The 16,934-nt window shown below is 39.9% G+C and overlaps 1 protein-coding gene across 1 annotated transcript; it reads left to right on the forward strand.

Annotated features, from left to right (window-relative positions):
* Positions 1–868: 868 nt before the first annotated feature.
* Positions 869–13,639, forward strand: dis3l2 (DIS3 like 3'-5' exoribonuclease 2). The gene is made up of 21 exons (XM_028593511.1): positions 869–996; positions 1,601–2,379; positions 2,511–2,641; positions 2,746–2,799; positions 2,915–3,016; positions 3,176–3,350; positions 3,543–3,607; positions 3,996–4,225; positions 4,311–4,484; positions 5,787–5,866; positions 5,983–6,095; positions 6,197–6,304; positions 6,489–6,722; positions 7,379–7,458; positions 7,634–7,817; positions 8,085–8,171; positions 8,654–8,801; positions 9,126–9,256; positions 9,542–9,646; positions 10,532–10,636; positions 11,032–13,639. The coding sequence occupies exons 2-21, from the start codon at positions 1,626–1,628 to the stop codon at positions 11,131–11,133; spliced, it is 3,162 nt and encodes a 1,053-aa protein (XP_028449312.1). The 5' UTR covers positions 869–996; positions 1,601–1,625; the 3' UTR covers positions 11,134–13,639.
* Positions 13,640–16,934: the final 3,295 nt, after the last annotated feature.

Here is a 16,934-nt window from a genome sequence, read left to right on the forward strand (position 1 = left end):
ACATGTGACCTGTATGCATCAGTGTCTTGCACGTTTCTGGGTGAGACATGACACCCTCATCTACAGTATATCCTCAGATGTATGAAGGCACCATCTGACTGCACACATACACCTAGCCAAAAATCACCCCCATGTAATCCCCTGGGAATTATACTGAGGAAGTGGCGTGTGTGTGTGTGTGTGTGTGTGTGTGTGTGTGTGTGTGTGTGTGCTCGAAGGAGGCTTTATGAGTTGTCTTGTACTATGCAAGCGTGAACAGACAGGTGTGAAATCAGGTTGTCAGGAGAGAGCCTAGCAAATATATTGTAGGTGATAGCTAAGAACTATATTCATCCTGTAGAACAACATATGTCTTCACACACTCAGACACAGACATTTCTGTCTGACTGAATGTTAAGTTTACCTTCTACCTATCGTTGTCATCAGACAGGTTGAGTTGTTTGCACAACTGACACACACAGCAATAAGTCACTGTACAGTCAGAATCAATGAAATATTTAGTATTTGCTGCCCTCTAGAGGTTGCATGTGTCTCTCTAATGTGTGGTTGCATGGAGCTGCTCAGTGAATACTGGAATGAATGACAACACTCATGGCAATTACCTCGGGTACTGATTCATTTGGGCGTAATGTTTGTTTCACATAAAAATATATGAGCACACAGAGTCACTCACCAAAGTGTCAATAGACTTTTTCCAAAATGTACCACCTGATTAATTCATTAATTTAAAAAAAAAAAATCTATTTAGTAACAGGATTGTCCCTGACTAATATTTTATAAGAGGACAGGTCAAAAAAGGCCATATTTGTATTGTATCTTGACTTTCCCCTATTGTGGCGTTTTCGTACGTTCGGCTAATTCTGATATTTCCGATAGCACTCAAAGGTAGCGTGACTGTAACCATTCAATTCACGACGACGGAGGAAGTGAATGCATCAGCTAGCACTTTGCTCTGAATAACAGCTAAGTTACATACCTTTACACGCAGTGAATAAGGTAATGTTTAAGATTTTAAGTGTGACAATCGTTCCGTCCATTTTCGAGTCGTTTATCGTGGTCAGGGTCGTGGTCTGTCTGACATACAAGTACCGTTAGTTAGCTAACTAGCTAGTTAACGTTAAACCAACACCTGCCGTTGCAGTTAGCATAGCTGATGCTAGTCAGGCACCGCTAATAAGCGCTAGCTAACGTTAGTTAGCTGGTAGCTATAGGATACATATGTTTAGAAGGCATTCTGAGCTCTTAGAGACGTTAATACCGAAGACAATGGGATGGTACAGAGTTTGTTGTCTCGTATAATCATCATCCCAATGTAATGTTAAGCTACTTGGTTAACTTACAGTCATGTTTACGTTTGTAATTATGACTAGCTAATTAATGTATATGACGTAAGAGGAATGGATTACGCAACAAAAGTTAGCTACTAAAGTGTTGCTTTCATTTTCTTCAAATTAATTTTAGATAACTATCTCCTATTGTAACATTTTGAGTGCACTGAATTGTAAACATTGTTGCCCAATAAAGCTACCTTGTCTGAAAGTTATGTGTACTGATTACAGCTTGAATGGCAGCACTCACAGTGTGCTTTTTGCCTTTTCAGAGATCGTTTCTGTAAGGATTGCCATATGGATTCTCCTCGGCAATCGAAGAACCGGAATCGAGAGCCAAAGCGCAGCCAGAATCAGTCGAGCACTCCTCCTCAGAAAGACGCATATGCCAGACTTCTCAGCCAGCACTGCAGCAGCAAGTTCAGTCTGTATCTAGATCAATATGCAAAGGACACGGCATTTCAAAGGGAAGGAAATGGGCCAAGCACACTGCTCAAAGCCCAGAGTGACAGGCAGAACATACCACAGCGAAAAAGGGACCAAGTGCCGAATGATTTCTCTGATTCAAGTGACTTCTCACCCTCTTCCATGAAAAGTAAAGGAGAGGAGAGTTCCCTGTCTTTATACATGGAGAAACTAAGCACCCGCAGTGCTCAGCAGGACTGTGAAAGGAAGCAGGGTGTGTCTGACAGACAGCGATGGGGACAGAGAAGGGACACTGCCACCAGCCACGATGGAGACGTTGAGTCTGGTGAGGAACTCAGCACTTTAAAACCCAATGACTCGAAGAAACACCAGAAGCAGCAGAAGAAAAGCAAGGACTCTAACAGAGAGGTCGCCTCAAAAGAGATTGACAAATTTGTTGGACAGCCCCAGTCCCCAAAGAAAGCCAGTACAAGTGGACAGGAGCAGGAGAAGATGAAAAAGTCAAAGAAAAAAAACCTGCCAAAGCACCCGGAAGAGGAGAAAAGCAGAGAAGGGACATCAAAGTCTGGGTTTGACACTCCAATGTCCCCTTATGGTAAAGACAAAACACTGCAGCAATCCAGAGGTAAATTGTAGGTTAGTTTTTGAGATCTTTATTCTCAGCAGGTACACACATTTTCTTTGGTATAATGAATTAGTTGTATACATGTGATGGATTCAATTAATGAGTTACATTTTTTTTTTTTTTTTTTTTAGCTTCAAGTGCCAATTCTCCTGCTGACAAGAGTAAGAACAAAGGAGGCAGAGGATCAAAGAAACAAGTGTTTGAATCCTACATGGCATTTGAGGAGGTTTCCCATGGTCTTAAAAGAGGAGAACTCATTCAGGTAAAAACCCAGGGTTCCTGAAACTGTATCTAAATCTACATTGAGTATGGGTAACACAATAAACTGGTGTAATTATTTACTAATTCAACATACTTTTTCTGCAGGGACAGATAAGAATCAACCCAAAGAAATACCACGAAGCTTTCGTCCCATCTCCTGTAAGTTCAACACAGAATGGATTTGACACAATGTGTCAAATGTAATGTTTTGCTACTTCAACAACTTGTTCAATGGATTCTAAAAAAAATAGCACTTCCTTTTTGATTTTTGCAGGATGACACACGGGATATATTTCTGGATGGGATTGTGGCTCGTAACAGAGCATTGAATGGAGACATAGTGGTGGTGCAAATTCTCCCTCGGGAGCAATGGAAGGTAAACTATACATAGCTGTGTACAGTATAGTTTTAGTTTATAAGCCCATGTCCAACTTTTGGCATCAGCTTTTCAAGTGTTATTATTATTATTATTATTATTATTATTATTATTATTATAGACTCTATTTTAGCCTGACGATAAATGCTATCTGTTTAGGTTGTGAGGTCAGATACTGACTGTGATGGCACCAGTGAGTCAGAGAGCCTGAAAGAAAACATTGTGCAGAAAAAGACAGCACGCACCCCCAGGCCTGATGTTACTGTGGAAGACCAGTGCAGCGACCAGGATGAACTCATCCGCAAAGTGCAGAATACCACCCTCACTGACACAGGTACTGTAAAGGAGTTGTGATTATAGCAGCTGTTGCCTATCACAATCAATATAGGAACTTGTGGTTTATGTGTTTGAATATTTTCTTTACTGGTCTAAGAAGAGTATCAATGCACAGAAGCAAAAAAAACCAAATAAAAGCAATAGTTCAGCTAATGCATCTCAATTTTTCCTTTTCATCTGATGGAAATAGTGGAACCTCTGGAAGACCCCTCAACACCACGGCCCAATGGGGAAATACTCCAAAAGACTGCTAAAGTGAGCGTCCCACCTATCAGCTGTGCTGTATTTCTTAGATTCCTTTTTTACCAAGCATTTTCCAAATAAAACTAACCACAATGATAGTAGTTGTAGTAGTAGTAGTAGTACTGCTTAACATGAAATAATGGCAGGGCTATAACGGCACCATGAGTAATGCTAAGTTGCCACAACAACTTCACAATTCATTTGGCTACTTCACAATAAAAGCTACACATTTCTTGTCACTGAAAAGCTTTTACTATGAAAAGAAACTAAAAGAAATTTTGTTTGCACTAACGATAACCTAAGATCAGAAAAGTTCTGCTTGGTCTTTCACTTGTTCCTTAGCAGCAATTTGTCATTTGTGCTCAGGATATTAAATAGACACTTATCATTTGTCTGGCAGGTGGTGTACATTGTTGAAAAGAAACACTCGAGAGCTGTGACGGGCTTCCTAAAATTCCTACCAGATAAGCCTTTTGCCATGTTCTCCCCCGTGGACCACCGGGTGCCACGAATTAACGTGTTCCTTGCTGACTGTCCCGAAGACTTTAGTTCCCGCCCGGGGGACTACAGCAACACCTTGTTCATATGTCGGATCACCAGCTGGGCAGCCGACAGCAACTTTGCAGAAGGGTGAGTGTTCTGTTGAAATTTTGATGCAGGAAACACCTTTAACAGTATAACAACCAACCGGACTCTCTCCTAATGTTTCCTCCAGTCAACTTGCTAAGACACTTGGTCAGGCTGGAGAAATTGAGCCAGAGACGGAGGGCATCCTGGTAGAGTACGATGTTGATTTTTCTGAGTTCTCCGATGAGGTGTTAGACTGCCTTCCCAAGAACTTGCCCTGGACCATCCCACCTGAGGAGATGAGAAAAAGGAGAGACCTGAGGTAGGACTGTGAAGCCTATACATGCTTATGTAGCTCTACATTCTTATCCTTTTTTATGAATATGTTCTTTGAGTGGGAACATGCTACCTGAGCCATATCCAGCTTGGCTCAAAAGGAAAGATGTGAGCTGTATAGACCCAGACTGCTAACACATGATTGCTTATAATTGGGCTACTAAGAATTCCAAGCTTTGCCATCCAATTAGGCCTGCAACTAACCATTATTTTCATTGTCGATTAATCTGTTGATTATTTTCTCAATTAATTGTTTAGTTGCTCCTAGGGGTGGTACGGTTCATGAAAAAACATCCGAACCGTACGGTTTGCTTGTCTCGGTTTGGAACGTGTGTGCGTAGCGCGGTTCTTCAATACACTTCTAATGTGCACAAACCACTTACTGCCGTTGTGCCCTCTTTCAACACCTATGTTAAAACACTCACCGGAAATGACGAGAGGGATGAGTGTGACAAACGCAACACGTGGCAGATTATTGGACAAAAGCGTTACGTGGGGGCTGCTCTCGAATTTCAAAACAAGACTCTAATGGCGTCTCGTTGTGAATACGATCTCATATTTTACGAAAAAAAAATTCCGAAAGTTTCTGAACACATTTTAAGCGAGAAATAGACCATGCAGTTGCTGAATCTGTCTTCATTTCAGATCGACAAAGGTCAGTTTAAAAGATTTTTGCCAGATTTTGAGAACCCAAAATCTCACCTCGCTTTCCTCAGAGATGGTCCCAATAATGTGCTTAAAGTCAAATTCCGTTTGTGCACGATTACAAGATAGAACTATGTTTTAATACTGTGTCCTACATTGTGGATAATTAAGCTATATATCATATGCTGAAGTATATTTCTGGAGTGTTAAAGATTAAAGAAAAAATAACAAGAAGAACAGTACAGAACCGAAAACCGTGACCCTAAAACTGTGATACGAACCGAACCGTGGGTTTTGTGAACCGTACCTCCCCTAGTTGCTCCAGTCTATAAAATGTCAGAAAATGTCAATTAGTGTTTTCCAAAGATGGATGACGTCCTCAAGTGTCTTGAACTCAGTTATGTTCCATTTACGTTCATAAAGAGGTGAAGAAACTAAAAAAATATTCACATTTAAGAAGCTGGAATCGGATTTCTTTTTAGTTTTTCATAAAAAAATTACTCTAACTGATAAATCGATTATCAAAATAGTTGGCTATTAATGTAATAGTTGACAACTAATCGATTCATTGATTCATCTTTGCAGCTCCTCTTAATTTAGGATATGTATTAATATAATTCACAAAGCATTGTTTTTTATGTAGGAAGGAGTGTATCTTCACCATTGACCCCTCTACCGCCAGAGACCTGGACGACGCTCTGTCCTGTAAACAACTCCCTGATGGTAATCTAACTTAACTGAGGAGCTAAGTGATGATAATGATGAACGTGAAGTCTGATATAGATACTATTTTTCCAGTGGGATGGGAAGTTGTGTTATAGACTGTCTTTTCAACACAGGTAACTTTGAGGTGGGAGTCCACATTGCTGATGTGAGTTATTTTGTGGGGGAGGACAACGCTCTGGATGCCATTGCCAGCCAGAGAGCAACTAGTGTGTATATGGTTCAAAAGGTGAGTGTTGCTTGACCCGTTTATTTTATTTATATAATTAGCTTAACTTATGAATAACTTATTCAGAACTCACTGTGTGCATGTATTTTGTCACTGTACAGGTGATCCCCATGTTGCCCAGGCTGCTGTGTGAGGAGCTGTGCAGTCTGAATCCTCTCACCGACAGACTCACATTCTCTGTCATTTGGAAAATCACACCGGAGGGGAAGGTATGACCATATCAAATTCATGGACCAGTTAGAGTTGCAGTCAAACAGTAGAAGGTTAAAGTTCATCAGGTAGCGTCTGATGGCTGATTGATTAAGCTGAAATTGTGCTGCCATTTGCTTGGGGCGTGTGTTTGTTTTGTCCTGTTGTGTGATTCATGTCATTGGTTCCACTTCACCTGCCCAGATCCTGAGTGAGTGGTTTGGCCGCTCAGTCATCCGCTCCTGCGTGAAGCTGAGTTACGACCATGCTCAGAGCATGATCGAGGCCCCTGAAAAGATGTTCTCTGCTGAGGAGCTGCCACCTGCGGACCCTGAGCACCCCATCGATGAGATCCATCAGGCTGTGCTCAACCTGCACTCCATTGCCAAGAACCTCCGGGCTCAGCGCTTCTCCGGCGGAGCCCTCCGACTCGACCAGGTTAGTACTCGTTGCCTTGTGTTTGACTCTGACCTCTATGGTACGGTTTCCTTTCATACAGTAGTTAAAAAGTAGGGCATGGTAGAGACATTATAGCTGTGTATTTCAAAATAAGAGTTCATCAAAGATAGTTCAAGAGTTTGCTGGAAGGTATTTATCAAGGTTATTTGAGCTGGCTAACACTATCTAACTAAGGCTGGACGATATGGAGAAAATCAAATATCACAATATTTTTGACCAAATACCTCGATATCGATACTGCAACGATATTGTAATGTTGACTATTGGTGCTTTCACAAAATATTTACACAATGAGATTTTTGATAAATAATCATGAATAATGTGGGTATAATGACTAAGTGGGTAAAGGCAAATAATAGAACAGTTGCAACAGTCTGGTAAGTTCAGAAAATTGCATCACTTTACTGTAATGCAGCCTTTAAAACCAGGAAAAGACACCACTTAAGCCATATTACGATATCCAAAATTTAAGACAATATCTAGTCTCATATCATGATATCGATAATATATCAATATATTTCCCACCTCTATATGTAACCCAGCAATACTATATAGAAAGTGTTGTAAACAAGACAGCTTTCTGACATTATTTTCATGTACATGCCTTGTGTTTTCTTGTTTTGTTTTTTTTTTAGTTAAAACTGTCTTTTACCCTGGACAAAGAGACCATGATGCCTCAAGGCTGCTATGTTTACCAGTACAGAGACAGTAATAAGTGAGTAACATTTATTTGACAAGACACATGTATAACCTTTGTTGAAATGTGTCTCTGAATCAGTCAGGAGTGCTTAAATAATAGTCATAGTAAATAATAATAATAGTCCTTGTTTGCCTTTCTTTTTTTCCACCGCTTTGGCCATTTAACCACAATCCATAACTCTGTTCTCTAGGTTGGTGGAGGAGTTCATGTTGCTGGCTAACATTGCCACAGCCCACCACATCCACTCCAGATTCCCTGAGCTGGCCCTGCTCAGACGCCACCCTCCACCGAAGGCCAAAATGGTGGATGAGCTGCAGGAGCTCTGTGACCAGTTGGGAATCGACATAGATCTCTCCTCTGCAGGAGCGTTGCATGTCAGTACTCACAGTGCAGCAGATGTAGCCAAGTTTCTAATATCTCAGAAACTACTAGGACATTTTTTTTGTCCTGCATTACAATTACATTTCTTCATTTGATGATTTTTTTTTTGTGTGTGTTGTATGTTAGAATTTCCCTCTCTGAGGCATATCACAGGGGATCTGACGCTCAATAAGTGATTGACAAAACATTTGATTTACTGGAAATAATCTAAAAGAAGAACTGTATTAATGATTCAAACTTTCTGCTTTTTCAACATACAGAAGAGTCTCAACACTACTCTTGGTGATGATGAGTATACCACTGCCAGAAAAGAAGTCCTCACCCACATGTGCTCCAGACCCATGCAGGTTAGACCACTGCTCCATTTTTTTTTTGTCTATTGGAGCTTTCATCCATTTATCAAACTTGTGTGGTATACATTTGCTTTTGTAAAGCTAAAAGACGCCCGCTGTCATGTAATAGTTGTTATCATGAAAGAAAAACATCATCTTAACATATGGGATGGCGGTAGCTTGGTCCGTAAGAACTTGGCTTGGGAACCGGAGGGTCGCCAGTTCAAGTCCCTTTTGTGGACCAATTACGGAGTGAGGACTGGTAGCTGGGAGGTGCCAGTATTGCCAGGTCTCCATTAGCATGTGTGTGTATTTCAGGCCTGTGTGTAATAACGAACTACAGAGTGAAACATTTTTATTTTCCCCTTGCAGGATCAATAAAGTGTGTCTTAATCTTAATCAGAGAAAGAAAAACATTTTTTTGTGAGATTGAAATTTTTACTATTTTAACATGAAAGCTTTCCAGTAATTTAATGTTGGTTATTGGTATTTCCCAGATGGCGTTGTACTTCTGTACAGGTGTACTCAAGGAGGAGCAGTTATTTAAGCACTACGCCCTCAACGTTCCTCTCTACACTCACTTCACATCTCCCATCCGCCGCTACGCTGACATCATTGTCCACAGGCTGCTGGCTTCCTCACTGAGTGCGTACCTTCTCTACAAAAGTCTCTTTCAGACACACAAAAACAAACGCACACGTTTCAACAAATAACACAATGTCCTGTTTGTTTCAGTGCCGTGGTTATATTGGAGCACATGTCTGATAAAGTAGAAAGATAAATGCAGAAAAGAACAAAGCAGTCTCAGATCTCCCATTGTTTGCGCTGTTGCCTTTGGCCATTGTTCTGCCCGTCCTGCTTCTGTCTGCTCCTACTTGTGTGTGTATGTCAGTTTAATATGTGTGATTTTTCTTTTCTTTTTCTCATACTCATTATGTGTGTGTCTTTCCACTGAATGTTTGCATGCAGATTGTGGGCCTAATTTGGGGCTGTCAACAGAAGAAGTCCAAAAACAGGCATCACACTGTAATGACAAGAAGACTCTATCCAAGAGAGTCCAGGAGCTCAGCTCTGAGCTCTTCTTTGGAGTGTTTGTAAAGGTGGGTATCCAAACTGCAACATGCTGTCAAGTGGGACAACATACTTTTTTTTCTGTACATGTTTGTCCTCATTGCTGCAGTGGCAAAAAAAACAAAACCGTTAGGTTTCACTTTAAATAATTGATCAGCCTGAACATAGGGCTGGGCAATATATCAATATTCTATCGATATCGTACTATAAGACTAGATATCCTCTTAGATTTTCGCTATTGTAATATCGTTATATATCGTTCGGCATATGTGGGTTTTTATGTATTAGTATTGTTTTGGGTATGTGCTCCTCAGGACTGTGGCCCGCTGGACTCTGAGGCCATGGTGATGGGGGTGCTGGATCAGTCCTTTGACGTGCTGGTTCTCCGATACGGAGTACAGAAACGCATCTACTGCAAGGTCAGCTCCGATACACTCCGTTTACAGGGATAGGTTTCAGTCTTAATACAAACATTTAGCTGCCATTTCGGCTTCAGCTTTCTTTATACTTTAGTGCATACATTTTTACTAATGGTAGTGTTTTTAGATATTGCCTTTTTATATTCTTAATACCTCTTTAGTCTCGTTGTCTTCTTGTTGACATAATTGCCATTTTTAGAGATATTCTTTTGACTGTGTAGATGGCTTTCACTTCAGCTTTGTCATAAATTTCACAAGAGCACCCAAAAAAAGCTCATCCAGGAGAGAGAAAGGAGATGGTCCAGAGAGTGATGGTGTGACAGTTCAAAACCAAACCGTCCAAGATTCCAACATTAGATTAGATAAGATGAGATAGACTTCATTAATCCCACACTGGGGAAATTCCTGTGCTACAGCAGCTCAAAAGATTTTTGTTTTGTTTTTACACACATCAGGTCCTGCTCACTCAGTGTGAGAGGGGGAGGGGCCAGCGGCTAGAGTAGCAAAAGCCAATGTGGGCTTCTTTTACCGACGATATCTTTTGCGTTTCTTATCCAAACGTCAAACTTGCCCATAGCAAGACACCTGTCAAGTTTGAAATCCATCGGACTAACGGTTCGAGAGAGATGCGCACACACAGACAGACAGACAGACATTCCTGCAATTTATTTATAGATAGATAGATAGATAGATAGATAGATAGATAGATAGATAGATAGATAGATAGATAGATAGATAGATAGATAATAGTAATAAAACAAACCTATTTACACAATAAACACTCTTTAGATAAACAGTGTATAAACACAGATATACAGGTTGCAGTGGTAGGTCAAGTGACCGTTTCATCTGAAACAGTTTGAAACCATTTGTTTCCACCTTCAGTCTGTTGCCGGCCTGGACTCATTCCACCATCGCAAGGTGGGGAAGAAGTCCGAGCTGACTCTGGTCTGGACACCAGAGGACCCAGAGAAAGCTCCAGAAGAGCAGGTGAGAACCGCAGACACAGAAAACGCTTTTGTCATGCTATAGCCTGTCAATAGGAAAATAGAAATATTATTCAATATGAACAGAAAGGGAGAATTTAATTTCAGGTTTCATGGGTTTTAAAACCATTAGTGTGTGAGCGTATTTTTGTAGGAACTTCAAAACGACCGTAATAAGATAGTTATGAGACACAGAAACTACTTATAATTGTAGTACATCATCTCAGATATTAAGGACTTTTAGATTTTTAAGTTTTTCTTTAAACCGGAGAAAACAAGACTACTAACTTGTTTCCTGAACAGTTGGAGGGGGTTGGGGTTAGGATGGTTAGAAGGTGTCTTTGACCAAGCAAGTTGACGGTGTAAAGTGCAATAATCATTTCTTGTTTTCACTTACAGGTTATTTCAATCTTCACGTTAGTGGAGGTGCAGCTGAAAGCGGACGGTGCACCCATGAAATACAGCGCGGTGCTCAGGAGGCCTGAGGAGAACGAATCATAAACACTTAAAACTGAATTGCACATATGCTTTTGTTGTTTGGTGGTAGTAGTAGTTTAGAAGCAGTATTTCTGTGGTAAGCAGGAAAATCACTGATCAGGTCAGAGTCAGATGTCAATGGAAATTCCCACTAAAAGTTTCAGTCTTAACCAAAAGCCCACTTACTGCAATTAACCCACATGCATGTACATGACGGCTGCCCTTTTCCAAGGTACATTATGTGTTGGGAAAGGAACTTTGCTTCCAGCTTTTCTTTGGTTTCTTTTAATTTATGTAATACATGGAAGGGAAGTCTACATCTATAAACATGCAACAAGGACCCATTCCAGGTAGAAGGCACAAAAGGCAAGTTTACGGTTTTAGGATCATTTTTTAGGGCTTTAATTACCTTTTTATTATAGAGCAGCTGGAGAAAGCCCGGGTCGGATTTGAACCCGGGCCGCGGCCAAGGACTACACAGAGTCCACGCTTTAAAGAGTGAGTTAGTGGTCGCCCTCAGAAATAGTGGGGAGAGAGAGCAAGAGAGGGAGGCAATATTAGTCGAAGGAAGGAAGAAAGAGAGATGCAGTGAAAAATAATTAAGCAACAAATAGATCTTTGTGGGCATCTCTGGTTGGGCCAAAGGACAGAGGATAGTCAAGCGCAAGGGCGGATTCAGGGTTGGAGATTTTGGGATAGCTGGGTCAATTTCTTTTACCATTCCCCTCCAAATTTGCTAATACCAGTCTAGCTCCAAAATGGAAAGGGTTCTTCCTTGACTCATGCTAAACGGGCCAGTAGTTTTTCCCTATAAGTGCTGACAAACAAACAGACAAACTAAACCAAAAACATAACCTCTCTGGAAGAGGTAATAATGGCCATCTTGAAAGTATTAAAAAAAAATAACAATTTGAAAAAAAAACCAACCCATAAATACATACATTGTATGCTTTGGAAAATGGTTGACCGTGTGAGGTTTGACATATGATTCATAGTGAGTGGTTCAAAACCTGAAACATTTTGTATTTTAAGCCTTAATTATCTCACTAATGGGCCCATTATTGTATGTAATTCAGTGGATGGATTTCAAATTGAACGGTGAACCAGGTCTGACCGTGAAAGAACCAAGGCAGCAATTAGTTTTATTTTGCTGTTGATTAATTGACCTTTACGAGGACCGTTTTCATAACTGTTGTACACAGTCTAATGTTTAGAAGCTGATTTTCAGTTTAATATCGATGCCTGATTCAAGATTGAGAAGAGAGACTTATTTTTGAGTTTTTAAAGCAATAGAATTCAATACACTACTGAATTTTACTTATTTGGTTGTCTTTGACTGGCTATGGTTGCTGTAATTTAACTTGGTGTGGCTAGAGTGAAGCTACTTGGACCAAACTGTAAAAATGTAGCAGTATTGGCAAAGTAAAACCTTTGACTACAGCAGATTGAATGAACAAGTATATTCACGTCTGCATAGAAACAAAAGCTAAACAAAAGAAAATCAGCAACCACATGCCATCCTGGACTTTTTACATTACCGAATGTATTTATAGTGTTTTATAAAGGAAGATTTTCCAGATTTTTCTGGGGTGTGAATGAAAGGGCTGAAGGGCCCCCTCAGGTCCTTCATGTCACAGTCATGAAGTACAGCTCATAGAACTTTTAATTTGATTTAAATTCTTAAAAGCAGGGTCTCAGGATATAACATATTGTTGTAGTCTAAACTGAGGCACATTTTCTGTATTTTGTGTGCAAGACAGGCCAAAGTGTAATTATTTCTCAACTCATTGTTTTTAATACAAAACATTGGAATGACTAGAATGAGAATTGCTGCTGAAGTTATTGGTGGCCTTGAGTTCTTAATGGATTTTATGTTGGCTATTGTGCTTTAAGTGCTTCCAACTGTTGTAGGGTCTTTTTGTGCTAAGACTTGATTTGTGTCACATTTAAAAGGACCTCTTAAATTATCGACTGAACATCAGCCTTAATTTAATCAAGCAAAGATTAAATAAAATGTTAGTGAAGCTGCACATTTTAAGTGTTTGTGGGCCTCCCTTTTGCTTCAATTGAGTCAATGTGCCTCTCTTTAGTTCTCAGTGCCATGAAGTGTCATACAAATGAGCTGCTACGTCTGCACAATGTTTTGTTTTATTTATAAATCTCTTTTGTTTGACGGATTGCTTTTAGGCTTGTCAGATTTTTGGAAGACCATTAGCTAATGTTTTTAAGTTATTTTGTTTTACATGTACTGACAGTTTGAAACATGGGCTTTAAATGTATTTTAAACCAGCAAGTTTCTGTAAGTATTAGTGCAAAACAACTGGACTCACTTAGTAGGATGTGTTTCTGTGATTAGGATTTAAAAGAAGAAGAATTTCTCACGTCACATTTGACAACCTCAGAATGCAGCAAAGTTATATTGTGACATGTAACTTTGATTCTGGTCAGTATTCTTTTGTACTCTGCTTAAGAACCATAAAGAGTAATAGATGTTTATCCTTGGCTCTAGGGAAATAAATACATACATGTATGACTGAAACTGTTTGTTTTTTTTCCGGAATCCTACTTTAAACCTAACTAGTGGTCACTGAAGATGAGAAGGAAACCAATTCTACTCAAACACAAAGTAGTGATCTGTGCTGCCAGTGACATAATTAACCCTATTGCTACAATCGGGCACTGCCCTTGTCTGTTAAGTTTATAATGCAAATAAATAAAGATAATCTGCATTCTTTATTACCAGGGAGTGTTTTTAATGAATCCACCCTAAACCCACGGCTCCAGTATATAGAAGATAGTGAGGAAGAGCGTACTGCACTGTCATGCAATTTCAGGTCTGCTTAAAGCTGCTATAATCAATATTAGTTTTATTTTAACAATGGATCACGGGGCTTCTTGTATATGAAGGTTCATTTGTAGTGAGGAACACCCTGAGAACAATCCCTAAACTCTAGCTTTCTAGTATCTTTTAGTCATTGTTTTGGTAATATGGCCTGCATCTCAACTGTTTTGGTACACTAACACCACACTCTGGCAATGTGAGACTAGCACACTCGTAGCTTAGTTTTTGTTGCGGTTTACAACGAAAAAGCTCTGATAAACCCACTGTACACTACATGTCAAGGATCAAACTGCAAACAAAGTTAGCGACTTGCTAGTGAACAACAAATGGAGCATTTAGCTAGCTGCTGAATAGCTAGGGTTTTCCAGCAGGATGGAGATAAAATGAGAGTGAATATTTGACTTGCATTTGTCAGGTAGACTCAAAAACGCCTTGATATTACTGCTAATGGTGCTCCTGGATGCGTAAATTAGCAACTTTCATCATAATATGTCAATGTTGCATTCACAGCTTGTTTCTGCTGGCCTCAAATGGCCAAAAACTATTATTATTTAATTTTTAAATAGTTTTGATATGTTCGGTTTGGCTTGAGGATTATTTTTCAGACATGGGCAATTCCATACCTCAACCCATTATAACTTTTGTTGAATAGCAGTCACTCAATATAACAGTCAAATTAACGTGTAAGGTATAACAGTAAATGCTAAAAGTTTGCTAACGTTAGCCACCCTGAGCCACTGGTTATAGCAGGCCACTTAAAGGTAAACTAAGCGATGTCACACGTTTTTTTAGGCTACACCATTTTTTGTCACATAGGCCTACAGCAAACATCTCCTCACTATCCGCAATGTATCTGAACACATTGTAAAAAAACGCGGTCTCTGTAGACAGCCCAGGCTCCACAAACGCCAACAAAAACAAACTGGCCAACTTGCACCACCAAACATAACAGTCTTCCAGCATTCCAGCCAATAACCAACAAGAAGGATTTGGGGGTGGGGGTTGGGGAGTTAGTGCGCGGAAGCACGGAAGGGAGGGAGAGGGGACGGGATGAGGAGGAGGGAGGGGCGAGCTAGCCTCGTTTTGTTTGAAAATACTTTGAACGTCAACAAGAAGTAACGTCACCCAACATTGCTTAGAGCACCTTTAAGGCTGAAACAAAAAAACATCTGGTGCATTGATTAAAGCTAAAGCAAAGGTTCTTTTTTTATTTGGAACACATTTTAAGTTGTAGAAAGAACGTTTTATTTTAGTTTCTTTTAAATGCTTAGCATCACTTTAAAATAAACTGCCTGCTGTTATCATCTTAAGACCCCATAAATGTGGTTCCTATGCCATCATTAAAAAAAGTAGTCATATATCAGACTAACGAGTTAACACAGGAAACTAATCTCTGTATCATAAAAAGTCATGTAACAAGATCATTTTGACTCACCACAAGCATCGTTGAACTGCCTCACCTTTGGAACAGTAGCTTATGCAATTGCAGTGGTCAGTGGGAGTGGTAGTCAGAGAGAAAAATAAACCTCATAAACAAGGTTTATTTTTCTCTCTGACTACCATACCTTTTAAAGCATTCCTTATCAGAGCTGGTCACACTGACGCCACTGAATAACCCACAGTGACTCCCATCTCAGCCAAGTATACTGGACTTTAAACACAACCTCTGACTTAACTGTATAGTAGTGTCGTTAGCTCACATTTGTCTAATAGAGGGAGGTTTCCCTTAAGGGTTGAAGTCCAACTAACCTCACACAAAAGATAACTGGCAGTGAAATAGGCAGTTTCTCGATCTTCCTTACAATTATTTCCAGTGACTTATCCACAACCACGCAAAACATGACTGTTGACCACCACAGAGATAAATAAAGCTTGCCATCCTACAATTCTAAAGTTAGTTAATGTAATCTCAAACTTACATCTTTATTGCAGGGACAGTCCATGAGATGCCCAGCAGTGTCTCCTCTGACTTGCACAGCCCATGGTCCAAAGGCTGCGCATAAATTCATTGCAACACTCACTGTATGACTGTGTTCAATATACATCAAGGCCATTTATATAAGTGTTCAAAAGCAATATATGAATGTGCTTTTGTTGTTTTAAAATAGCATCAGAATTGTATTAGAACATGACTGCCATTGATTGTTCAGATCAAACTGCTTCAGGCGATTGCATTGCAAATCTCCCCAGCGGAAAATCAATTAATAAATGGGTTCACTGCGGCCAGATGATGACAGGACAGATATGAACCTCTGCGTGAGTGATGAGTTTCTCTTCCTCTTCCTTGCGGTCACAGCCCTGTTCAAAGTCAAAGTGCCATAAAATCAATCTGTCAGTCGAAGGAGATCTGCATTTCCTCCTTCATTTTGAGACAGATTCAAGAGGGTGTCGAGACAAACAGCAGTTCTACAGCAGGCTAAAAGAGTGGACATTAATGAAGATCAGTGATTAAAACGGCTGTTAGGTAGGCCTCTTAATTGTTTTGTCTATGTTACTTTACATGCTTTGGTTTTCTGTTACCTGTACACCTTAACCAAGTGACATCGAGCACAACAGTGGGCTTTGTAATGAATACTGTTCAACCCGACCTTCAGTTTAAGTTGTTTATAATGCTGACAGGCCTAAAGTGTAGTTGAACACAATTTGATGGAATCACTTTTGCCTTTTCTTTGAAACTGCAACTCATCATATGGATTTCTTTTTGTAGTGAGTAGGAACGCTGTGAATTGGTGATGCTGAGAAAGGTAAGTTATGAGTATGGATTTTAATGATATGAATACTGCTTACCAGAAAGCACTATATCTGTTGTTCCTGGTTGTAGCGTCACAATTCCCCGTCATTCATTCAAAGAAATACTGTAAACTGATAAAGATAGTCCCATCATAAATTAATTAATAAATGTTCTCAAGGGCATTCAAACCCAAAACTATGTTAGTAGATTTATTAATATTTTTATTGTGCTCTGTATTTTAAGGGGGAGTGG

Source organism: Perca flavescens, chromosome 12, assembly GCF_004354835.1.
Source record: "Perca flavescens isolate YP-PL-M2 chromosome 12, PFLA_1.0, whole genome shotgun sequence".
Lineage (NCBI taxonomy): Eukaryota > Metazoa > Chordata > Actinopteri > Perciformes > Percidae > Perca > Perca flavescens.